Here is a 26,524-nt window from a genome sequence, read left to right as displayed (position 1 = left end):
CCACTTTTACCCATTTCACATAATCATCCATCATCATGGGCTGAGATACATCCAACAAACACAGGTGAGGCACTTTGGACAAATAAGTTAAACTGTATATTTTACTGACTAACTGATGGCAACTTGGTATCTCAGGCTCTGTCCTCGTCATTATTAAACAAGTACCCATACTCCATATAAACAGAGACACGCCCAACAAACATGGGCGGGGAACTTTGGACAAATAATCAACGCTATATGTTTGATAGACTCACCGATGGCAACTTGGTATCTCAGGCTGGTATCCTCATCATCAATGAAGCCACTCTCTCCCCATTCAGCTATCAAGTACTCATCCTCCGCATGGACCGAGACACGCCCAACAAACACGGGTGGCGTGGTATCCACTACAATTGGCCCAATTTTCTACAACATGGATAAAAAAAAATTAATATAATTATGTTGAGCCTCTGCAATTCGAATTGTCATGTACAAATCCACGTCCAGGGCCCAATTTTACGGCGCTGCTAAGCGCAACAATTTGCTTAGCACAAAAAAGTCAGGCGTATAAAAGCAGGTTACAAGCCAAAACTCCACGTGATTTTCATGCTATAGTGCACGAGCACTATACATCACAAAGAGCTTTGGCTGGTAACCTGCTTTTATAAGCCAGACTTTTTTGTGCTAAGCAAATTCTTTTGCTTAGCAGCGCCGTGAAATTGGCCCAAGGTAGGCACTACAAGTCTACAAGTCCGAAATGACTCACCTTACACGTCATGTAGGCTATATTCAAAACCAAAAGCACAAAAGAAATCTGAGAAGTAATTTACATAGTAACTTGCATTGAGCCATTTACCTTTGTAGCAAAATGGAATAAACACCAAATTGGAATTTAGCTCTGACCAACAGAACTATCGTTGTCTGTCTCTACTTGTGCTTGGTTGAGCATCCAATCAATTTGTCATTCCATCTTTGGTTGTCTTAGATGAACTGGTTAGATATAGTATCATTTCATCACTTACCTTGAACGTAGATAATTGAGCCTTGTTGACTGCCTTCAAAACAAGATAGAACACAGATCCATGACTGATGTCAGGATGGTACATAATAAAGTGATCGCGACCTGCTGTTGACCTGAAGGTCACGAGGTCAGGGGTCAGGTTTGAGGGGTCAGTGCTAAGACCGATCTCGTAGTCATAAATGGAGCTCTCTGCATCCTCTCCTGTCCAGGACATGCTAAGCTGTGTTTTAAAATACGACAAAACCATTACAAATAGTTACATTTAATAACTCTTGAGGGAAAACTTCATAAATCCGACAATCATTATGATCTACTACCAATTACTGCAAGATGAATCACTCTTTCAGACGGGCTCTTCATAAATAAACTATACAATGGTAAAAATGAAACTAACAAAATAAAAAATAAAAACGAATCTTTCGGGGACAAACAAGTGATCATTCGTACATGCTTGTCAGTGGGAATGAAGAACTGCTGCTGAACATCTCTGATCCACTTGCAGTCTAAGTCTCCTTGAGGGTTTTCTGTGGTGTCATTGGTGGCAGACATCTCAGGATAAACAGACAAATCTTCTACCAGGGCAGCCTTGGAACTGTTGGTACAATTACATTAATCGGCTAACACATACAAGTACATGCAATTCTTTGGTATTTAAAACTACATGTATTAATGAAGTGCAACAGTCAGCTGCACTCTGCAAAGGAACATATACATTTGAGAGGCAATAACAAAAAGGGGCCTAATTTCTCACCGCCTGTGTTATCCGAAATAAAGGCAAGTATATGGGCATTCTCTTCCCTACCTACAGTCACTAGAGGCATTAATCAACTCCATCTTCATGCGATGCTCGTTGATGAACCACGCCCGACCCTCAACATCCTTAGCTAGACGAGGCCACATCCGGACGAAGCTGATAGCAATCTGGGTCAGCTTTGGAGGACTAGTATCAACAACGACACCGTCGGAACACACGGCCTCTGAAGGTTCCATAGCTCGGTTGAATGCAATGACGGTTACGTAGTATGGGCCAGGTGAGGGCGCTGTCCAACTTACATAAGTCGAAGTGGTCCTCATCATCTAAAATAAAACAAGAAATATTAATTAGCATAGTAAGTACCATTTTCAGTCCAAAAATTTGGACCAGCCATATGAAACTAAAAGATAGCGTACATAGTCAACGGCCACAGAGAGGAACTGTTGCCCAAGAGAAAACATTGCTAAACCCGTCGCATCAGAGAATCTATTGAGATCCACAAACATGACACTGTACCACAAAAAATAGGTTTAACATGTGGCATTCAGTATACCTTGCTGCTACACTCAGGGCTAACAGCCAACTGACATACTTGAGCGAACAGGCCACCAACGGGCATACCACTCAAACACAATGCCCAGCAGACAACCAATCAGAATCCTATAACTCAAGCGCCAATCACAACACTTCCCATTTACACTCTCAATCCTAACACAGCCTACTGAAGGAGTAGCATCTCCAACTCTCCTCAGTGTCCTGACGATGACTAGAGCAGGCTGGTTGAAACGTTGAGATTAAAACTTATCTCAATCAGCCTCAGCTTAGCTAAGATAATTGCGAGAAGTCCCGGCGCCGACCTACTTAGCGACACTAGATCATAAGCAGGACAAGTTATCTTTAGAACTAAGCAGGACTGTTCGTATAACATCTAAATCTACTATGCGGCAGTAGTTATTACCACATGATGTTACCGCAAACCGAAACTATAAAGGATAGTACTTATTTCGTATTTGGGAGAGACTATTTTGTTAATTGTATAGAGACTACAGTTAATTGAAGATAATTGTAGCAGTGTTAGTAACGGAATGCAAGCAATGAGAATTGCATGTAGCTTACACATGTCGCTAATAATCGACAAACAACTTACATAATCACTGACGCTTCCAATCGATGTCTCGTTCATCCAGCAGAATTTGTCAAACAAATACTGGTAGAACTTGACCCCACTCTCCTTGTCAAAGAACCCCTCCCAGTGAGCTGAGAGATCATTGCCTTCCTGAAAGTCTACCTCATTGGATCCACGTAACCCATCATGCACCACGCCGGCTTGAGGGGCTGATGTGTCGATTGTTACCTGTGGGTCATATTACGAGTGAAGTTGATTAGACATATCAAGCTATAAACTTACTTGAAAGAGCTGGACTATTGCAAACGAGGCCAAAATACCTTGATTGTCTGGGTGGTGTCCAGTTTTGCATGATTGCTAATGGTCAGCTTGATAAAGTAGTCGTAGTCATGTGTCGTACTGAACTGCTTTGGATGGAAATCATAGTCTACGGCATAACAGTCACCGGTGGGAACACACATACAGCTGACAGGATCGCAGTCCTCGTCATTCTGTGGAAAGTAACAATACAAATAAAGCAAAGAAAGCTTGCCCTTTTTTCAAAATATAACACCTTTTGCTAAAACCCAGCGCACACCTTTCCGGTTTTACCGGTACACTACATCATCAGCGGGCCATTGTACAGATTTTTTGCGCTAAAAAAAATCGAGCCGATCTTACCGTATACCGCGTGACCGGATGAAATAAAACCTGTTCAATTTTTTCGCATCAGATTGCACTGGATCCGATGCCATCGGAATGGTGTGCGAGAAGCACTCCGATTTCACCCAACGCGATAGTTATGTTATCCCAACAGAAGTCATATGAAGAAGTCACAAAAGTCACAAAAGAAGTCATATGATTAAAAATTTGCAGCTGCAATAATAATCATGCGACTGGTCATCATGTGACTGATAATAATTATCTGACCATTATGGAACGGAATCGGGCATGTGTGCTGGTAACATTGCGGTATAACTGCGCCGCAACAGTGAAAAAACCGTACCGATGATGGGTGTTTACTGTGGACATTTCAATGATGATATTACCGTACCGTATTGATTTTCCTCGCTGGGACTGTTTGATGGTCAAGTTCCATCTCTCCCCCAGTGTGATTGTCAAATAGACGCAATTCAATGGTTCTTACGCCGCTGTGAATGTCATAAGCTCTGAATGCAATACTGGATGTGGAAGAAGAATAGGCAACGTTGAGGAAACATGATTTTCAACAAGAAAAGTCTTAATTAATGAACTTGGTCGGGGGTATAAACATACTTCCATAATACGCCATACATACGCCAAGCCGTTGGTAAATTGTCGGTTTTGGCCTAATTTTGTTCAGGCATTTAACTAATAAGTTTTATTTTGTACAAGTGATTGGTCAGTTCCATACTGTGACGATTTTCCAGCGGAAACATTAAGTCTATGCAGATATGCTAAGCCATTCGGTGTCTGCATACAAATTATACACTCTTAAAACAACTTAGTCAAAATATTGACTGTTTTTCCTAGTTATTGAAAATTGACTAGGAATTTAGTTAAACATGCAAATTTTTATACCATGACTACAAAAAGTAGTTGGGTTGGACTCCAATTTCAGTTATTTGCATAACTATTTTTCCAAAGTCAGTAATACTGACTAGAAAAATCTAGTCAGATTGACTGATTTTCAGTTGCACCCAGCTGACCCTGAATGGTTAGTCAAATTTAACTGGTTTCTAGTCAAATCTGACTAATGCTTTTTTAGAGTGTATACTTGCAAAGGACAGTCTGCATATTATTAGATGGTCTGGAAGGAATGGCCGATCTACTAAGTCTATAAAACCTGGCTGCTAAGTTAAGAATAATTAAGGACGGGTTATTTTGGTATTTTATGATGGACAATAAAAAAGGGAAACCTACCTCATCTCATGCAGATCCTCTGAATTATGAACGGCCACGTTCACCTCCCCGTCCCGTACCAGCCAGAAGTCTTCAATGACAGGCGGGGAGGCATCAGCGTGCACCAACACACTGTCCCTCAGAAAGTGACCAGCCAGGTCCCTGGCCTCCACCCAGAACCGAATCGAATCGCCGTCTACTAGGGTCACGTCATAAGTCGCTTGCGTAGTTACGCCTTCACTGCTCCAGTGGTCTGAGTTGTCGTCACTCACGTTGACAGTGGTCCTGCCACCGCTGTGGTCAATGTCATATAACACGCGGAATTCTGTCACGCCAAAGGCATTGGGGATGGCTGCACGGCCACGAAGTCCAAAGTTCTGGTCATAATCTTCAGGGTGATGCAACAACAAGGAAAACTACTTTGACAGGAATGTTAACCTACTTACTTAACTCATTTAAACTGTTCTCTGTTATAAAGTAGCGAAATATAGCTCTTCAACCATACATGGTAAAAAAAAAATCGTTAAAAAAATTACAAGAAGGGTGTTATTATGCTAATGTGAATACAAGTCACCAAAATTACTGTTGTCCACGTTTCAGTCCGGTGTACTTTTGTTTTGTCTTCAAATCAAGCTCCGAAGCTCAGTCAAGCCGAGCGGATGGAATAAAGCCGTCCGTATACAAACGGGTTCGGTACATGGTATTTTTAAACTACCATATCTCAGAGACTGAATATGCATTTGCAATCATTTTTTTCGTCACTGATGTTTAAAGATCAATATTTTAATACCATTTTAATTGATTTTTTTGAGGAAATATTATGCTCAACAAGAAGGTGAAAATAGCTGTCAGAGGTGGGTTTCCTTCTTTTTTTGCACCTCCCTGTTGACAAGAAATGAAGGCTCAGCAATTTCAAATGCATATGCCACAAGTTACCACAGAGAGATGCAATCTTTGCTTATCATGTACATGTGATTGTTCACAATGCTCACATGCAACCAGTGATAGGGAACATCTTGATCGATTCTCATCAAGGCAGTGTCTTCTTCTAAATAATTACGCATTTAAACTTCGTGGAATCAATAATGTGGAGAGGGATGAGTGCAAATATTTACGTTCACTATTAGAGAGCTTTCATTGGATAATAGCAACCCCACCCTACCCCCACCCTACGCCCATAACACCCCCATCTTACCCCCAAATGGTACCTATACTTCTCAAGCAATCATAACCTTGCAAACAAGACGAATGGGAAAATAGCCCATTATGACTATGAGCAAACGATAATAACGAAATACAAATAACGCCTACAAGCTCGGCTTTCATGATAAAGTGGAGCACTGATGAATATTACGCAATTCAGTACGCATTTGTGGCATTTAGTTGTATCAATATCAGAACTTACAGACAATTACGTGGCATCGGTACACACATTGATTTTTCGCATGCCGGTGCGTGTTTTCAAAATGCTGCATAATAAGCAAACAACTGCTAAACGTTGCGACAACATTTGTCTGAAGTAAAAAGTCAAATGGTTATGTTAACTCGTGCATTTAAACAATAGAATGTGCAATCGGCTACCCTGATTCATGAACTGCAGTACATTGGCAGCAGTTAAGCGGATACAAAGTAAATCGTAATTGAAAGTGATAAACGTGTTTCAAAAAGTGGTTTAAACTTAAAAAAGAAAGCCATCCTAATTGTTTTTTTTCTCCACCGATTTATTGTAATCTTGTCCAGCATTTTCGATCGTAAAGAGAAGTGCTAAACTCACCAGGATGGATTGTTGCAGGGACATAGGACCCAACTGGTTTTAATAAACCTTGGTTGAGATGATCTACATTGATAAAACGGTTTGTCCAATCAAGGTGCACAGATGTCGTCCCTGCGAGGGAGTCCAGGTGGGTCAGCCAGACATAGTCGGTTTCTGCCGTGGCTGAGAGTACACGCACAGACGCGTTTCTCTGCGTGAACGTAACGTCACTTTCATTATCGTCAAAGAACACAAAGCGTCTGCTATGTTTGACATTGCCCGCGTTGTCATAGACACCGAGGACGACGGAGTAAACGCCTGTCGGGTTGACCAAGAAAGACAGAGATGCTTTTATAACTGTCTCTCCAGAGAGTATGAAGACAATAAGTTAAAACAATTACCAACATAAAACACGTAAACTTCGACCAAAGACATACAGCTAAAACCTGAATACGTCGCAAAAATGTACTTTAAGGCAGTTAAAGGAGCTTAACATGCTTCTAGGATCGCAAAATGGTGGTCTTTACAGTTTGAGTCACTTTTCTATCCATTCCTAGCATTAAAAATGTTTTCCTGGCTATCTTAGTAAACTTTACTGAATAAAAAACACAAAATAAAAACTAAAACAAATTGGATGATGGTTCAATCTCCTTCTTCATGACTAACGTAGCCTATAGGGGGTGAAAACAAACGCATAGTCCAGACGCATTCTAAATTATTTAATGTTAATCAATTTACTCCAGTAATCGTCTTGACCAAGCTCATCAATACTGACGTTTGGCAATACTACTTGATGATATCTGGAGACAAGGTAAATTCGCGCAACCTAAGAGTGTAATAGTATCCACTTTGGATTGTTACTATGTCCTCATAATCATTTAGTCACTTATATGCTGAAGAACATGTTATTAAAGTGTAAGTAGAATCATCCAAATGCATTTTTCAAAAAACTAACATAATAAAAAATATACCCAAATATGGGAACAAATAAATTACTTGAATGGTATTTAAGATTTATGCAAATTAGGCATATTTTCACTAAAAATCCAGCTTTGTAACCATCATTTTCAGATTTAGCACCTCCGAATTAGGTAAAATAGCTATGTTACCAACTTCTACTCGAAAATGCCTCTTCTTGCCCTTCATGAGCCCTTTTTTTAATATCGCATAGTCTACCTAGCTTGCAGGATCTGTTGGCTGCTTCGAATCTGCAGCGAATACTGCAATTGAACTGTTCACACGATGGAATTTGCGTCTAGGAGGTAACACACTGAGTATACAAGTACAGTGTTTATACGTCGGTGAAGGGCAAAACCTAATATTGATTTCCATCAATCGCGAATACACGATAAATGCCCAGTGAATTATAAAAAACAGTTTGGCACAATACTTGGCACGATATTAACTGATCCTCGTTAGGCTTACCAACGTGCGGCAAGGTGACATTCTGACCAGAGTTCGTTACCCCAGAGAAAATGGGGTCGCTGTCAAAGATTTCTGTCATCTCATCGCCATGGCTACCTGACAACTGTCGCACTTCCAGACGGTAGTCCTTGATGCCAGCCACACTGTCTGACCAGCCATCCCAGGTTACATCTATTGTTGCCTGTTCAGAAAATAAACTGGATAATAATTTTTTTTTTTTTTTAGATTAAAATGATTCACAATCCTGTCGTTTTCTTGACATATCGGGCCTTTGTTTTCTACATATAACGCGCCAAATGCATACTCTAAATAATCTTCGCTAGCCAGGGTAGTCTTACTACCGTTCATCGTCGTATTGTACCCTGTCCAGATGATTCGAAAGATTTACTAATTGACCTCGCACTATTAAGTTATCATGATACGTTTGTATAATATGAATTGAGACAAAATCTATCCAATCAGATCGCTCATTTAAAAAAAAAAAACTAGCCCCCACAACCATCAGTCAGAAAACCGTCCCCGTCCGCGCGCTTCATAATTGGTTTTGGCTGCTCCCGTTCGTCGAAAACGTGTGTTCATTGTTTGAATGTGTTCAAGTTAGACTATCTTTGAAATTGTCGGACAAAAGACGAAATTAAAGACTGGAAGTGCACTAAATCCATGCTGCTCAACGAATTTGAATATAAGAATTGGTGAATTCAAACGAAAAAATGTTTTAAAATAGCCAGGAAAACATATAGATAAACGCGAACCTGTAAAACAACATTCTCCGTGTCCAGCATTGTGTCCCTACAGCCACTGCCATCCACGCAGTGGTACGGCTGAACGAAGTCAAAAGTGAAAGACGGGCTGCCGTAGCTTGTGCTGCCGCTGTAATACCGGGTGATGATTCGGCTATCGCTGTCTCGGTTGTAAAGTTTCATGTAGCCGCCACTGGTTGAAGATACATTACACCTCAGTCTGTAATACCATAGAAGTGTTAGATCAAACTTTCAAAATTCTAAGTCTAGGATAATTATCATTCAGCGTAAAACACAAATAACACACAAAAATTTGAGAGGAATTGGGTTGGCACAAAGAGCTAGGCACATATGGTTTTCTTTTTGTCACCACGACAACCTGTGCTCGAATTCCACCCCAGCAGACAAGTGAATTAGATCATCAGGGCCGACCAGATCACGAGAGTTTTATAATTTTCCTGCAACTTTTACAATTGCTCATTCCCGTTTCCCCATCCTCTTATTATTTTTCTCTTAACTGCACTCAGAGTGCCATTGAGGAATTCTTGGTTTCATTTCTGGACAGTATTAACATAAAATTACCTAGTATTTCTGGTGCATTTAAACAATATACCTTACAGACTTACATATCTCCTGTTGTTGGTGTCCAAACATTGAGGTCAAGAGTGAATGTGTATTCACAGTGTACCAAGTCTGTTTTTGGCTGGTCTTGATTGAAGGACGGTCCACTCGTTGGTATACACTGCCACGAGCCTATTGAATAGGTTTCTCCCTGAACCCCTGGAGAAGTGCGTCAGAAAAATGAAATAAAAAAGGGAAATAAAAAAAAAACCCAGTTTATTCTTATTGGACCAAAAGTTGTTGTCTATAAGGGTTCATTCAAATTATACATAATCTGTTAGCAATGTTTTGTTTAAGGACTGTACGTTTTTATTGAGTGGTTTGCTTGAAATGCATGGCCAAAGTTTAAAATTATCATTGAGATAGGCCTAACTATGAGTTTAACTGCTATTTAACTGCTCCACACAATAGTGTGGCATGTCCACCCCGAGACCCTAATTACACTCATAGGGGAAAGTAAAAGGAAAAAAAACCAACAATATAAGGTATGCAACAGGTGCGGGCAGAGTACGTCATCTTGATAAAACTTGGTCATGTACATACACAAACCAATTCAACAGGGGTCTTGGCATAGATATTTTGGAGAAAAAAATGGAATAATGTTTTGCTAAGCTCTACAGTAACGGGGATCAGTTTGTATCCGTGGTGTAGCCGAACGGTATGATTGCTTTTGAAGACTGTATAGTGATATTAATTGCAAAAGCGTACGTTGTTAACATTCTAGTAAATTAGCTTACGATTCACAACGGCTGTCACCCCTGCATCCACAACACCCATCCGGACACTATGGATGTATGGATGTCCACCACTACTCAGGCTTGGTAGTCCAGTGGGCTGGTAAGAGCTAACCCACTGGATAGTGATGTTTGTGAAATTGGCTCCGTTGGTGTAGACGGTGTCTGTACTGTTCAGGACCGTAGGTGATTCCAGCGTGGTTGCTCCCATGACGAGGGTGGCTCGGTGCTCTGATAGCACTGGTGCTTGACTGATGCCCACTAAAACGAAGGATTATTATAATACTCATGATACTACTGATACTGGGTCATTTCATATGTATAATAGTTTGTCTGCCTACAATACCGACTCGTAAAAAAGTACGGCTGAGGTCAGAAGCTTTTGATGCGGGTGAATCTCTGGTTAGTCTAGGGGCTAGACGTTGTTTGTTTGATACTCGATAACCCGCCGCCGCGATAATTAACCCACCGCCACGAGAGGGCGTCATCATGACCAACCACATCGCCCATGGACCCGTGAAAAACAACGTCTAGGCAAATTGCCTACATCCCCCCCCAAAATACTGACACCACAAAACAGCTGACCAGTAAAACTGCACAAAAGTTTTGCTGCATCTTGTGTGCTACTGGAAGAAATTTAAAAGTTTGGTTCAGAATTACTATGAAATGTTGTAAATGTGCGCCGCATATATTAGGTCAAACAGGTGCGCGCGCATTACACAACCCATACGAATCTTCGCTCGTACACCCCGCCCTGCAAACAGGACTCTGGGATACTCTGATGAATTCACGCTCTGATTGGTGGGATTTTGCGTGACCAGTGACCTGCGCGTCATTAAGGTCATGACTCTGCAAGGTTTGAAACGGCCGTTAAGAGTGATTCATTACTCTTTTATTCCAGTTTAGAGATGTTTTTTTTCTGGTTGAAAAGCGAAATAATGTAGGAAATTCTGTAAAACTTATCTGTGTTGTAAATTTACAATTCCCGTCACTTGCTCAGGCTCCGTTTCGAATCACGAACGGTCGGATTGCATTACGCGACGCTCAAAATTGTGTCCACATGGTCCGCCATGAAACAGAAATCACATCCGGTATGGAATGTGCGCATTTCTATGGGAAGTTTTCGGATAGCATTTTGCACATTGTCTAACTGCAGTCTTGAACAGCTGCAGCCAGATGCTTTATACATAGGTCATAGGCCACTTCCTTCACAAGATTCTGTGAAGTTCATCAGAGTATCCCAGCGTCCTGTTTGCAGGGGGGGGGGGGGGGGGGGGGGGGGTACGAGCGAAATACGAATCGGCCTTGATGTTGTTGCTAACGGGTTCGTGAGCGATATGGTTGGTCGTGCCAACGCCCCGAACGACAGCTAATCTATGGTCAGTTGACGGATTTGGTTTACATCAAATGGGTTTGTAGTGTAGCTGAACAGCGTCCACTGTCCTTGTAGGTTTCGTTTTGTAAATTTGATGCTGATTAAAGTAACATGTTGGTGATAAGTTCCATTCAATCATCACATTTTTCTCAAGTAAAAATGGTACTTTTCCTAAACTTAAATTTTCTTTATCCACGTTTTTTAAAGCTACAATTAAACCTTAGAAAATGGCAGTTGGAATTGGCTGGCTCTTACATAAATACAATAATGCGATATGAAATTTGATTTAAATTTTGAAGACAAAATCTCAAAGCATACAACGAATCGGGTTTCAAAAACCTTCGATTATGCTTATTCAGTATGGATATCTCTACTGATTCGTCACTTAGGGCCTACTTGTTCTACAGTCATCTTCTGAGAATCCACTGCTGCAGGTGCACCGCCAATTAGTGCAGGACCCCGGGTAGCAGGCATTGCTGTCACTCCTCCATGAACATTGCTCTATGACAAATAACATTGCAAATCAGGAAACTGTTTAAAATTGTGATGAATTCTTGGGTTGATTAACCAAGGAGCAAGCAGTTCCATATTGAATATTTTCAAAAAATCTCATTTTTATCAGCTTTTGGGTTTGGATGATACCTTGTTATGTCTTACGAGACAAAATTTATTTTTAAGTTAAGGTGGATTTCTGTATATGCGAAAAAGCATTGCTTCAGTTGTAATTCATTCTACTAGTAATTTTTATAAGATGTTGATTGTTCAACATGTGAAGGGTATAGTCACTGTTTTTATAAGGTCATTACAATAAATGGGTCTGTTTGGGAACTCCTGTTACCCACAAAGACAGAGTGTGTTAGTTATTTTCATTGGGAGCTCTTTTGTTATCTGGTCCATAAAAAAATAAACAAAAATGTAGTTCTAATCTCAGCAATGGCCCATAAATTAAGTATATGAGTGATTTGAATGAAACATCACTAAAAGAAAGCTTATTGATTGAGCTTATATATCGTAGGTTTTGAAACCACTACATGCAGAAATTCATTTATTTATTAATTTATTAGCCAGGTGTTTTTTTAAAATATGTTTTTTGAAAACTGCAAACTTACTAATGCACTGTCTCATGTCACCGGACTTTTTGTAGGCTGATCCTAGAGACGAGCCGTAATCACCATCACATCTATCGCATCTCTGGTCCGAGGAAGTGCTGCAGTACACCTCAAGACAATGTGTGATGGATGTGCAACCTACGAAAACAAAGAAATATTACCCATAATGTATTTGAACAACAGCCAGCAATCTGAGGTGGGCAAATCTTGAGAAGGTAAGAGGCCCTTAAAATATAATAAATGTATTTACTTAAGTATGTTCTCTTACAATTAATACAAATATTTTTTTTTTACGTTCAAGTGACTTTTAATCCAATTAGCACATGTATTAGATCGTATACAATTTCATTTGCTCCACCACATAACCATGAAACCATAGAGTGCTGGGATGGTTTTGGGCGGTATGAGATGGAGAAAAAAATGCTTCAGATTAAAATTTCCATTTTACCCAAAAAGCCTAAAAATTTAGACCGGCGAAGCCGCAGGCGCCTGACTTACGTAATTATTCTGCACCACCCAATATGACTTGACCCAATATAAGACTATTAGTTTAAGAGGAGGTGCCAACATCACTGTTATATAGAGGCAAACGATATATGTGTGTGGGCATGATTCGGTATTTATATAGGGGACATTGACACGAAAGAGGGCTGTTGCACAGTGTGTTTGCCTGTTACTGATAGGTTATGTGGACATTCGCATTTAAGTTCAACCAAAACAAAATATTTGAACACAAAAGATTAAAAACAAAACAAAAAAAATCAAGACGAAAACAAAACAAACCAATTCAAAAGACACCGATCCTAATCCAAAATAACCCATAACCAAAAACCGAAAGTAAAAGCAAAAGCAAAACCAGATTCAATGCCAGTGATGAAGGATTAAAAAAAAAATGTGCAAAACAAGTTGTGTCTTCACTTACGATTACAACGCGGAGAGTAGAAGCCTCGGTTACAGTTGCTGCAGTACTCAGGCCGAGTACAAGTACCTCCATTGGGACAACCATTCCAACAAACGGCTGGTAACCATGAAATAAAGGCGAAAGATTACTAAAAACAAAAAAGGAATGGGCCTAGCACAGATGCAAATCATCGGAATTATATTAATTCTTTGGGGACCAAACACTATATATTACCTCACAGGTTTGAATGTATATCTTTTTCAAATTTACATTTAAATTGTTTGCTTGAAAAAAAAACGCCGTCAACTCACGGGTGACGCAACCACTTCCTGTATGTCCAGTCCATCCAGAACAACACCTATAAGCTGTCACATAACTGTTAAAAACAAAATAAAACAGACACACACTAGAATCAAAATGCAATGAGTACCCGCATGTACACGTTGTCGTACTCGCAAACTAAAAGCTTATGTGGAGTGCTTCCACAACAAAACAATACATTTATTTGTGGAAATATACAGGCCTACCTACAGTAGGCAAGTTGTAGCTGAACCATACAGGAACTAGGCTTGACTTTCAACAATAAAGTCTTGCCCTCCCCTGGTCTTTGTGTTCAAGGTCAGATGAACGCAGGCATTTATCCCAAAAATGGGCATATGAAATATGTTCCTCTTTTTAATTGCTTTTATTCTTCTCATCCACGGTCGAGGCTACGGCAATACTTAATAGATGTACTAGCCTACTTAAATGATTCATTATTCAGAAGGGCTGACGAAGGGGAATTACAGCGCAGACTGATTGACAGGCGACAACAACCACATGAAACCATACTACGCTTTTTCTTGTGGCACTTCAACACCTGTTTTTGACGGCTTCAGATAGAGAACATTTACCAGCATGTAGCTCAAATATACTGAAGGGGCAATTTGTTGACGGCTTGAAGAACAGGGATTTCGACATTTCTTTTGTGATCTTTTTGACCGATGTCCAGAGATGACGCTCACTGAGCTCAAGACCTGGGACATCAAACCAGAGGAGAGGGAGGGCCCCAGGGACTGTAAGCCAAGCAAACAGGGGTAGTCACAGAGTTGGTCATTAAGGCCCTGACCCTATAATTCCCCCTCCAAGCCGTCAACGAAAGCATTTGTAGGAACGCGTTGACGCAGTTATCTTCCGTGAGAGCGTTAGTCCTTGTGCGTCGCCGGTAGTTGTCAATTGTGTGTCAATTATATGGGACTAAACTAAGTTATACGGGCAAAAACTCCTTACTTCTATTTCGTACCGATGAATCACTACAAGATCTACTAAGCGACGAACTTAAGTGTCCTCGACTTAACCTCAGGATACTACCGGGTTGCCATGGGGGAGAATGATCAGGAAAAAACAACATTTGGAGGTATACACAAGAATGTTGTTTGGGGTCTGCAAAAGTCCAGCGACATTTCAGGGCTTAGTGCAACGTTGCATTGGTGATCAAGCCCTCTAGAACATTTTAATACATAAATAACATCATCATATTCTCGTCAAGCTTTGATGACTAGATATCCGTAGTGCAGGATTTGCCACAACAAACGACGGTTACTGAGTTTCAGTGGTCTTTACAGGAGTCTTTATTATGTTTGTCTACCATTTTTTTTACAATGTCGTATGTCATCTTTTTACTTTCCTGAATTTAGTTTTATATCATTGTAAAGGCAACAACTTTTCAAAAAAGGTACGTTATATTCAAACTGATGATCAGGGCACTTGCTTTACTTGTTCTGTAAATCCTGGGGACTGGCAGCATGGACAATGTAAAAACGAAAACTAAGAGCGGAAAGTTTAAACTACATTTTTAGATAGCTTTTTTTGCGGTTGAGATGAAGTTGACTGAGGAACCAATTCTGCAGTTGTTGAAACGTACGCCTTTGCGACTGGGTTTGGGCAGTACTTTCCCTAGTGCAGGAGAATGGAACATGAGCAGTGATTGCACACGTATCAATTCAATTTTCAATTCAATTCAATTCAATTCAATTCGATAGACATTTATTTCCATACATTGCAGAGAAAATACAGTATTCAAGAACTGTATACAAGAAATAATAATAGGTAAGAAATAATAATAGGTAAGATAATTAAACAAATGTATGGAGGCCGGTTGACGGGAAGCAATAGCTTGTTACGGAAGGCCTTGATATATACACGTATACACTACATTCAGAATAATTAAATAAGAACAATAAGCATCAGTTAAATTAATTAAAACAGAAGAAGTCAATAGTACAATACTTGTGATGTAAAATGAAATCCAATCAAATCAAAGGCGAATGCAGATGGACGAAACGCTTAAAGAACGGACAGACAAAAAGACACCACGACAGACAGAGAGACACCACGACAGACAGACAGAAAGACATACCATACAAGTAATACAGACAGACATTAAACCCAAAAATGTAGGAATGGGACGACAAGGGGGAAAACGAACTTAGAACTATGTTACATAATGGGAGATTAGGAATTGTTTATAGGCACGTTTAAAACATCCCACACAGGATTTTTTTTTAGTAGCTTGGTTGATAGAGTTCCACAAACGAGGTTCAGAGAATCGAAGGGTGTTAATCGAGAAAGACGTGCGAGTGTAAGGTAAGTTCAGATTTTTTTTGAGATCTAGTGCAGTGGTGGTGGGTGTCGCTAACGGACGTGAAATGAGAGGAAAATGTGCGAGGAAGTGGATTATTAGTATGTTTATACATAAATACTCCGGTTTGAAGATTATTAATGTCACATAGAGTAAGAGTGTTTAATTTAACAAAGAGAGGTGCGGTGTGATCACGAGGTTGAGAGAGACTGCAAATTCTGATAGCTCGTTTCTGGATAACCGTAAGAGATTTGAGTTTATTGCTGCTACACCGAGCCCAGACTAATCAATGGGTTCCCAGAGACTTGGTTCAAAGACGCTAGCTTCTCCTCCTCCATATATCCTATGGATGATTGTCAACTTGTCCACTCCTCTCGCTCAAATAGGATTTGGGGAAGGGCGGCTTTGTTCGTCCACGAGTCTCTCAAATTTTGCACTAGATCTGATCTCATGGCCCCCTCTGGTGCTCATGAATGCATATTCATCGAGATAGAACGAGACCATGCTTGTAATATTATCGTTGGTAGTGTCTACAGAGCTCCTGGCTTCTTGACCAATTATTTCCTCTCCTCCTTTGATATTTGTCTCAACACTATAACAAAAGAAAAGAAGCTGTGTTACATAATGGGCGACTTCAACATGAACCTCATCAATTGTTTTCACCATCAACCCACAGAGGATTTTGTAAATACTGTTTATGCATAATGGTCTTCGCCCGTTGATAGACAAACCAACCCGTATCTGTCCACAAAGTGCCTCTCTCATCGATAATAGTCTTACTAACCTTGATACTAATATAACAACCGGAATACTATGCGCTGACATTTCAGATCATTTGCCACTCTTCCAGATAACCCCTTCCCTTTTCAGATCTAAGCCGTCTACGCAGACCACTTAAATCACTAGAGACATCAACAACGTTGTCAAAACCCGTTCTTGTTTTGTTTTTTGTTTGGTATTTTTCTTTTACGCGTACGTCAATCTATTCACGCGTTAACTTTCCCCGTTGTAATGACGTATTGAACTTCCCTCCAATTAGCACTCAGTATCGTTCCCGCGCGCAGTCGCGTTTCATACAAAAGCCTTCAACGGCATTCAGGAGCATTCAACGCACCAGGCGTTGCGCAAGGTATTGTAAAACTGGAACAACTTACGTAACACCTTAAAAATGCAGGCCATGGTTATTCACACTGAAACGCATGTACAATTGGTATGTTTTATATAGAAAATGTGCAAAAACGATCTAGATTCAATATAGACCAGAGAAGTCAGAGAGAGAGTTTGTGAGAGTGCTAAATGAGGTGTAGACCGATGACTTGATCCAGGGTAGCTGATATATTGGTGAAATTTCAGTTTACCAATCATCAGTTTGAGCCAGTTCGGCAAAAATTACTATAGTACTAGTCAGTGCCGAAATACACCAGCCCTGTAGAGCTGAAGTCCGGTATAGCAGCACCCACCTGTAGCCGCTCCAAACAAGGAACCAACTTCAATAACCGTGTATTTATGAAGTGATATAAAAGTGAATTTATTGATGAGATTTGACTCAAAGGAAACATATATACTTTATGGTCCTTATTGAAATGAGATTCGCGAATTTTCTGGTTGAGTTACGTCATCGCAGACAGAAGCCTAAGGAATTTCTGCAGGAGTTATGTCAGGCAATACACGAGTTGGCTGTTAAGGCATATCCAGAGATCCCTGAGGAGTCAAGGGATCGGTTGGAGAAGAATCACTTTGTTGATGCTGTTTCTGATCAGCAGGTGCGGGAAGGTATCTTTAGAGCAAGACCAAAGAACTTGTCAGAGGCATTACAAGCCGCCCTCGAGACGGAAAACTTCCACAAGGTGGAGGTACAGCGAAGAATTGATGAAAGGCCCCCTAAGTTTGTAAGAGGAACGGACCGAGAAGTGGAGGCAAGAATTCAGTCCATCGAGCGGGCTGTTAACTCGCACACGAAGTGTGTAAACGAAATGACTAAGCACTTGGAGCAGTTGATGGGTAGAGTGTTGTTTCAACCACCAGCGCATGCGCAGATGGCTCCTGCGATGCAAGAAGTTTCAGTTGGCTCTCCTCCTCCACAGAGGCGGCCTAAATCCGAGTTGAAGTGTCATAACTGCGGTGCACTTGGTCACTTCGCTAGAGAGTGCAGGCAGCCTAAGCGTAAACGTAACTGCTACCAGGGAAACGAGAACCAGCCGACCGGGGGACCCGCGGAAAGGCTGAACAATGTACAGGGTCCACAGTAACGGAGGGCACGAGGTTGAGAAGCGAAGTGCACGTTGTCACAACCCCCGCAATTGGGCCAAGCCATGGTTTGTTCGTAGATAGGTCAATTAGGTCGACTAAGTTTCGCTTGGTTATTGACACCGGGGCAACTGACACATTGATCAGTATGATGATATACTACCAGCTGCCAAAAGAACAGCGGCCCGAGTTGGAATGTTGCGAGTCTAGAGTCAGGCAGGTGGACGGTACCCCTTTGAAAGTGTATGGTACTGCATGGTTGGACTTAGGAATTGGAAAAACCGTCCACCCGACTCGGGCTGTATTTGCTGATATCAGTATTCCCGCCATGTTGGGAATGGACTGGTTGTTAGCCACTAATGGGACTTTGGATTTCCGAAGGCTAGAGTTGTGTATTAATGGGGAAGGAATTAAGTGCACAGGTGTCGCTGGTGAGCCATTCGTGGGCCGCGTGGTGATAGCAGAAGCTACGGAGATTCCACCTGGTCATGAAAAGATTGTGGCTGGAACTAATTGTCGGTCAATGCGAGGGGCTGAAGGGACCACTGATGGTGGAACCAATTGAGTCAGGCGGGCATCTTGGTGAAAAGGGCTGATCCTTGCTAAGTCCCTAATTGATGCACCTGCCGAGATTGTGCCCATTCGAGTATTCAACCCCAATAGGGAAAAACGTGTGCTACATGTCGGAATTATGGCTGCAACAGTTTCACCCGTGGAGGTCGAAACTCCGCCCACACAGGGCAGAGAAGAAGGAGTAAGAGTAGACTTGCTGCCAAGTCATTTGAGAGATTTGTATGAAAGGAGCAAGATACATTTGAACGCAGAAGACCATGGCAGGTTGAAGAGATGTTTGAAAGACTTCCAAGATGTCTTCTCGCAGGGTGATGGTGACATAGGCCTTACTGATATAGTTAAGCACAGTATCGACACTGGTGGTGCTAGACCAGTGAAGCAGAGACCCCGGAAACACCCTGCTTGTAACCAACAAGAGATAAACCGACAGGTGGATGACTTGAAGGGGCGTGGCTTGATAGAGCCATCAGATAGCCCATGGGTGGCTAACGTGGTGTTGGTGAAAAAGAAAGATGGCTCAAAGCGTCTGTGCATCGATTATAGAGGTTTGAATGCAGTAACAATCAAGGACGCGTATCCTGTTCCCAGGATTGATGAGACACTCGACGCGCTAGAGGGCGCTCAGTGGTTCTCAACCCTTGATCTCGCATCCGGGTACTGGCAAGTAGCCCTGGATGAAGATGCTCAGCAGAAGTCAACTTTCGTTATGCGCAACGGGTTGTACCGTTGGAAAGTTATGCCATTCGGGTTGGCGAACGCGCCCGCCACGTTTGAACTTCTTATGGAGAAGGTGTTGGCAGGGTTACAGTGGGAGATCTTATTGGTCTACCTCGATGACGTCATCGTTTTTGGAAAAACGGTGAAAGATGAGTTAGAACGCCTGTGCAAGGTGTTTGAACGATTGAGGAGTGCTGGACTTAAGCTAAAGCCCAGCAAATGCAACCTCTTTCAGAAGTCGGTAACTTACTTTGGTCACATTGTATCGACAGAGGGCGTTGCCACGGATCCCGCCAAAATCAAATCCGTTGCTGATTGGCCAGTCCCGAAGAACGTTAAAGAGGTGAGGAGTTTCCTTGGCCTCGCTTCGTACTATAGACGATTCATACAAGGCTTTGCAAGCATTGCAAGCCCGTTGCACGCCTTAACTTCGAAATCGAAAGTGTTCTCTTGGGATGAGTCTTGTGAGGAAGCGTTCGTCAGACTTAAGGAGGAGTTAATGACCGCTCCAATCTTAGCATACCCATTGCCAGGCCAGGAGTTCATCCTTGACACGGATGCCAGTTTAGAGGGCATAGGCGCAGTACTGTCTCAGGTTCATGACGGTGCTGAAAAGGTTGTTGCCTTTGCAAGCCGGAAGTTGAGTAAAGCCGAAAGAAATTATTGCGTCACCCGGAAGGAGTTGCTTGCAGTGGTTGCCTATCTCAAATACTTCCGCCAGTACTTATATGGTCAGAAAACACTGGTTAGGACAGACCATTCTTCCTTAAGATGGTTGACAAACATGAAAAACCCGGAAGGTCAACTTGCTCGTTGGCTGGAGGTTGTATCAGAATATGACGTCACAATTCAGCACCGCCCTGGTGCCAAGCATGGCATCGCTGATGGTCTATCAAGGCGGCCATGTAAGCAGTGTAGTCACTGTGGTAGTGAAGGTAATGATGACGATGGTGTTGAAGGAGAACAGTCGAATATGCCAAGTAGAAGTAATGAGGCAGCAGTAAGGGTTGCCGCCTTGCAACCGTCGCTAAGCGCCTCAGATCTTAGAAATGGCCAAATGGCAGATGAGTCCATGAAGTGGTTGCTAGTCGCCAAGAGCGAGGAAAAAGAGCGCCCTCCTTGGGCGGACATAGTCAGCTTATCCCCGTCCAGTAAGACGTATTGGGCTTACTGGAATCAGATATCAGTTAGAGACGGTGTACTGTATCAACGTTGGGAATCGGGAGATGGTAGTTCCTTCCGGTGGAGGCTTGTGGCTCCTCAGATCGTCAGACACAAGTTTATAGAAGAATTGCATGGTGGGAAACTTGGCGGCCATCTTGGCCTGAAGAAGACGTTGGCCCGTGTAAAACAAAGATACTTCTGGTCGGGCATGAGTGCCGATGTAAGGACCTGTGTGCGTCAGTGTAACCAGTGTGCGAGGAAAAAGCTGTCTCCTAAGAAACGGAGGGCGCCCTTGCAGCAGTATAATGTTAGGGGAACCATGGACAGGGTAGCCATGGATTTGGTTGGCCCCCTACCGAAGACGGAGGGTGGGAACCTGTGGATCCTTGTAGTAGGAGAGTACACTACAAGATGGATGGAGGCATATGCGCTTCCGGATGCGAAAGCTGAGACAGTCGCCGCTAAATTTGTTAGCGAGTTTGTGTGTTGATTCGGAGTGCCGAGAAAGGTCCATACGGACCAATGGACCAATTTTGAATCCGAACTGTTCCGAGAGATGTGTCGGGTCCTCGGCATTAGTAAAACAAGGACTACAGCATACAATCCCAAGTCGGATGGTCTCATAGAGAGGTTCAATAAGACCCTCGTTACCATGGTATCCATGATGATTGACCCACACAAAGGTCAGCGCGATTGGGACGAGTGCCTCCCGTTTGCAACTAGTGCGTACCGATGTACGCCGCAGGAGAGTTTGGGGGAATCCCCAAATATGATGATGCTGGGTCGAGAAGTTGCTTTGCCATTGGACTTGACCGTGGAGAGTCCTGCACCAAGTGATGACGAAGTAGTACAGACGGACTATTCGCAGAATCTTAGGGACCAGATTCAAAAAGCTCACGAGAGGGCGCAAAAATGCTTAGGAAAAAGCATGAGACGCCAAAAGTGAACTATGACCGGAGGGCAACCAACCCTTGCATCCGGGAGAATGAGTTCGTGTGGGTGTTCAACCCCGCGAAAAAGAAAGGGGTTAGCCCCAAACTTCAGTTGAAGTGGGAGGGGCCGTTTCTGGTACTGAAGAAACTTTCGGATGTGGTGGTTCGCATTCAAAAATTAAAGGGCGCCAAGCCACGTGTTATACACGTGGACAGGTTGAAGCCCTACCAAGGAAGTCCGATCGATCCATGGAGTACTCCCAGTAGGGCTCCCTCTTGTGACACCGAGATCGGAGCATGCGCTGAGAACGTACAAGGCCATCTGAAGGAGTTGGAATCTTCAGATAAAGACGGTGTAGAAAACAATCACCTGGTACCCTTGGATGGTAAGGATGGAGGAAACATTCGTCTTGAACCCCTGTACGATGCGCGTGGAGGGGACAGTCTTCTGGAAACCTCAAATAATGAGGATGAGACCAGTTGTCGTGAGCCCCTTAAGGATATGGGCACAGAGATAAATACTTGCGCTGAAGGCGTAGAAGAGCATCCCGAGGAGTTGCATGACGGGGGTGTAGAAAGTATACAGAAACCATGGGGTAGCAAGGATGCGGCAAGCAGTGTACAAAAATCCAAAGAGACAAGGAGGTATCCAAAGAGGGCGCACAGGTTGCCCCTAAGATTCCGTTAAATTGAATTTGAGTTGGCTGGCAAATAACAGCTGTTTCCACCCTTTTGTCTTTCAGAATTGTCTCTAGATGGCGCCCCTAACCGAAACAAAGACGTACAAGTGCGACAAGTGTGGTCACAAGTTCCAGAAATTGAAGGGATTGCTCCGGCATCTAAGGATAAACCACGGGCCGGCTTTTCTGTACTGCCGCCACTGTGGGTTCAACGTGAAGCGCAGGGACCATTTGCGTAGGCACTACAAGATGGAGCACCCTGCGAAGCTGTCCGAGGTCTCAGAGATAGGCATGGAACCGGAAAGAAGAGGGCGCCCCACTGCGGTGGCTGGCCCCGAACACCCCCCGAAGGATGTAAGGCTAGTCCGAAAATCGTCAGACCCCCAAGCGCCTTTTAAGGTTGTTGTGCCGTTAAACGGCAAGAGTAGTCAGGAGGCCGGTGATGACGAGCTTCCCGCCCTTAAAGGGCTGCCCCCCTGTCTGTCCCCCATTCCTCCCTCTCCTCAACGCACTGTGGAGGAGGACTCCAGACCGCCGGAAGATGAGACGCCAAAGACGTACGAGGATGACGCCATCAGCCTGTCATCCATGCCCCCGCTGGAGTTAGACATCGACGAGGATCTAGAGAAGATACCAGAGGAGCCGCAGGAAGAGACGCACGTGCCAGAGAAGAAGCCGAAATCGCAAGACAAGGCCCCAGCTCCTCCCAAGCCAGCAGCAGATGCCCGACCCAAGGCAGCAACTTCTTCAAAGGAAGCAGCCTCCCGAGAAGACGCGGTTGGAGCTTCAGAGCCCGAAAATACCCAAACTGGCCACCTTTGTGGAGCACACGGAGACCATCATCTACGTTGACAACGTAATCATCTCCAGAGAATCTCGCCAACGGACCTTCTGATCTACCGGGACGTACTTGTGCAGTGCAGCCACGCACTCCCTGGGCATGGGCATGGATCCGCAACCAGGAAGAAATAGGACATCTCAGGAGATTTTTGTCTTGAAGATAAAGACTTTTATTTTTCTTAAGTATATTTTGTACCAACCAGGAGAGCTTTATTTTTTGAGACGTATGGGCCAAAACTGGGCCCGAAAAGTCGTTGTATTGCTAAGATAATTGCATAAGATCTTAGAACCCATTGTTAAAGTGTTTAAAGTGTTTGTGTATTACTATTGTTGTTCCTAATGTTTCTCTTTCAGGTTTTCAAATTAAAAGTAGGTTTGTAATAAGATACCTGTCACGTTTTGTATCGAAATGTCGGCTTATCTAAATGAGGGCATTTAGGCCTGTCAGGCGGCTGTGTAACGTGACAGAGGGCGCTTTTGCGTGGAGCGCTGTAGCTAAAATTAGCACATATACTTTTAGTGCATAGCAGTGGGCTAGGCGCGCGCAGCGCTTAGGCTCCGCCTCGCGCGTTCGCCATTGGGCAGTGGGGTCACCGCTCGGTGACGTGCAGCACGCGCGCGCAGGCGCATATGGGCCAGCGGCCGGTGTCACGGTCTCACTTCTCCGGCGTGCTAGCTTCTCCGGATGGATTCGGCGGACAGTTGAGCACGTTACAGTGCACGTTACATGAGCACGATACATACTGATGTGTCCGCTGTGCTTCCTTTTCCTAGGGCTGTATTACCAAGCCTATTAATAAAACAGTGAGGGACATCCAAGAATGTGTTATGTAACACTTCCCCCCATGGTCTTGCAAGCATTCTGATTTGTGTTCCCAGCGTCATGCATGTGTGTGGGTTTATGGAGGAATAATTAAGAACGAACTCCTTGGTCCGTGTTCCTTGCTCGTTCATGTTCCATTTTGTCTTTATTTTTGCAACCATGCGGCTTAAAATAAATGTGCATTTCAAGTCTTTTTTGGTTATGGTTATTGGGAGTTGTGCGCGCCACGAAAATTCTGGATTCGACTGGTACCCTGTATGCATACAAATATCCTATGATATTACGGGCACCAGTACAACCCCGAAGAACTCAGCACACAAATGAAGCTGACGAAAATGTACACCACTGCGCAATTTTGTGCATGCGTGTTAAAGCGAAATTTCCCTTTCGGAGAAGCTAGCACGCCGGAGAAGTGAGACCGTGACACCGGCTCAGTAGGCTATATAAGGCGCGCAGAAAAGCGAAATCGGGGGACCTGATTTCTGGTTCGAAACGCCGGCAGTTGCGGGCGTGTGGTAAGACATTATACCTCCTGTACTTAGGTGGTAGGGCTGTTGGGCGGTATTGTGACGAGTCGGTTACGGTTCCTCGAGCTGGTGCTGGGTTGCTGCGGGATCAATTGTCCCTTCTTGGGGGCGTGGTTTCGTTGTGATCTTGGCTCCGCGAGAAGGGGGCTGGTGGTGCGTTCGATCGAGATAACTGACTCCGGCACGGTCTGCCTATACGGACCTGCGTGCGCTAGGCTAATCCGGTTCGTTAGTGTGACGTCACCTCCAGCACTTTCTGCACGATTGGAACCGGAAGTTAACGCAGCTCGAGTGTTTGTAGCCAATGGGCGCTAGTAATCAGTGGTGCGCGTGCGTGTATGACGTTTTTACTAACGAACCGGATAGGAAACAATAGGTACATTGCTAACACTGCGCGCTGTGGATGTGAGCGGGTAAGTTAAGGGGCCTAATTGTGGTGCGGTTCGAGTCGTCCCTTATAGGGACTTGCGTAATATCTGGCCCTAGACTTGCATTAGTCTCACGCATATTGCGCTTGCGAAGGAACTTGGAACTCCCCCCCTCACTGGATTATCGTACACTGCTTTTATCCCATAGTTCATTGCACCCCCTGTATATAAGTGTTGCATTTCACAGCGCCCTCTGTTGATCTCTTACTGTTCAATTCTTGGATCGGAGTGGGCCTTTTTGTGATTCCAGGAGGAATGTGAATAAAACAGTGGTTATTATTTCTTTGTAAATGAAACTGCTGTCACAAGGCTGTTCATTGGTTCTCCCTCTTAGTTACGTCGTTAAGGATTAGGCCAATCAGATTAAAGCGCGCTGCCCAGTCACATAAAAACAACTAGCTTTCCGACCGGGACGGTATATTTCCATCCCAACGGACTCGTCTCTAGCCGCTCAGGGACTTTCCAGTACGTGCCGTCCGCGCCACGCCTGTGGAGAGGGCGCCCTCTTTCGAGCACCGCTCCACGCTAAGGGCGTGACGTCACAAATTGGTGTCAGACGATGCTGAGACTGCTTACAATGTCTTCCTCGCACGATTGAAAAACCTCTATGACCACCACTTTCCTTTTATTACACGTACCACAGGTAAATCTAGGAAGAATCAGCCTTGGATGTCGCAAGGAATTATTAATTCCTGCAACATTTGGATAGCCAAAAATATGTTTAATGCCCACATGCTTGACGTCAACAAAAACAGCATTAACGACACCTGGCGAGAAATTAATAATATTTTAGGTAAAACTAATTAAGAAAGCTAATCTCCAAGATGACTTCAGTGACGGTCAAAATACTGTTTCTAACCCCTCATTGATTGCCGATACCTTCAATAACCGTTTCTCCAATATGGGCTCTTCTCTTGCAAGTCGCATTCAACCATCTGATACTCATTTCTCCGATTATTTACGAAGCCCTAATACTTCTTCTTTCTTTCTTTCACCTACAAATTTCTTTGAAATAAACTTAATTGGTAAACAGCTTAACAATAGCACTAGCTGTGGTTTTGACGGAATTAGCCCATCTGTGATCAAATCTGTCATTCCTCCTATTTCTAGACCTCTAGCTCATATTTTCAACATTTCTTTTTCAACAGGCTGTGTACCTCCTCAACTGTAGGTTGCCAAAGTCATTCTCATATTCAAAAGTGGAGACCGCCATTACATCCACAACTACAGGCCCATTTCCATTCTTCCCTGCTTTTCTAAGATTCTTGATTCATCTCTAAATTCATCTCTAAATTTAATCTACTTTTCGATCAACAGTTTGGCTTTCGCAGTAAACATTCTACCGATATGGCCGTTATACATCTCATTGACCAAATAACGACGTCAGTGTCCAGTAAAATGGCAACGGCTGGCGTCTTTGTTGATCTATCTAAGGCTTTTCGACACCATTGATCCCGTCTTCTTTCAAAACTAGATTTCTACGGCATCAGAGGAGTTGCTCTGCAGTGGTTCACCGACTACCTCAATAACAGGCACCAATAAAAGTCTGTTAAAAAACGTGACTCCAAGTGGAAT

General features: G+C 43.2%; 3 protein-coding genes across 3 annotated transcripts in view; 2 read left to right on the top strand and 1 right to left on the bottom strand.

Annotated features, from left to right (window-relative positions):
• The window catches only part of LOC119724031, a 38,727-nt gene extending 25,236 nt beyond the window's left edge, over positions 1 to 13,491 (bottom strand). The window contains exons 1-16 of the mRNA XM_038194951.1: positions 13,416 to 13,491; positions 12,498 to 12,635; positions 11,785 to 11,889; positions 10,017 to 10,274; positions 9,285 to 9,438; positions 8,671 to 8,878; positions 7,919 to 8,099; positions 6,515 to 6,811; positions 4,762 to 5,128; positions 3,914 to 4,040; positions 3,201 to 3,371; positions 2,902 to 3,108; positions 1,803 to 2,077; positions 1,448 to 1,592; positions 1,002 to 1,220; positions 255 to 405 (exon numbers count right to left, since the gene is read on the bottom strand). Of these exons, the coding sequence (XP_038050879.1) occupies positions 255 to 405; positions 1,002 to 1,220; positions 1,448 to 1,592; positions 1,803 to 2,077; positions 2,902 to 3,108; positions 3,201 to 3,371; positions 3,914 to 4,040; positions 4,762 to 5,128; positions 6,515 to 6,811; positions 7,919 to 8,099; positions 8,671 to 8,878; positions 9,285 to 9,438; positions 10,017 to 10,274; positions 11,785 to 11,889; positions 12,498 to 12,635; positions 13,416 to 13,491 (3,079 nt within the window). The remainder of the gene's footprint in view (positions 1 to 254; positions 406 to 1,001; positions 1,221 to 1,447; positions 1,593 to 1,802; positions 2,078 to 2,901; positions 3,109 to 3,200; positions 3,372 to 3,913; positions 4,041 to 4,761; positions 5,129 to 6,514; positions 6,812 to 7,918; positions 8,100 to 8,670; positions 8,879 to 9,284; positions 9,439 to 10,016; positions 10,275 to 11,784; positions 11,890 to 12,497; positions 12,636 to 13,415) is intronic.
• Positions 13,492 to 21,631: 8,140 nt separating this feature from the next.
• LOC119724030 lies at positions 21,632 to 22,339 on the top strand. Its single transcript, XM_038194950.1, has one exon. The coding sequence runs from the start codon at positions 21,632 to 21,634 to the stop codon at positions 22,337 to 22,339; it is 708 nt and encodes a 235-aa protein (XP_038050878.1).
• Positions 22,340 to 22,406: 67 nt separating this feature from the next.
• Positions 22,407 to 23,183, top strand: LOC119724027 (zinc finger protein PLAGL1-like). Its single transcript, XM_038194949.1, has one exon. It carries the CDS (start codon positions 22,407 to 22,409, stop codon positions 23,181 to 23,183), a length of 777 nt encoding a protein of 258 aa, XP_038050877.1.
• Positions 23,184 to 26,524: the final 3,341 nt, after the last annotated feature.

Source organism: Patiria miniata, unplaced genomic scaffold (assembly GCF_015706575.1).
Source record: "Patiria miniata isolate m_02_andy unplaced genomic scaffold, ASM1570657v1 HiC_scaffold_17, whole genome shotgun sequence".
Taxonomy (NCBI): Eukaryota; Metazoa; Echinodermata; class Asteroidea; order Valvatida; family Asterinidae; genus Patiria; species Patiria miniata.
Note: the sequence above shows the minus strand (reverse complement) of the source record. Positions and strands in the feature narration are given on the sequence as shown.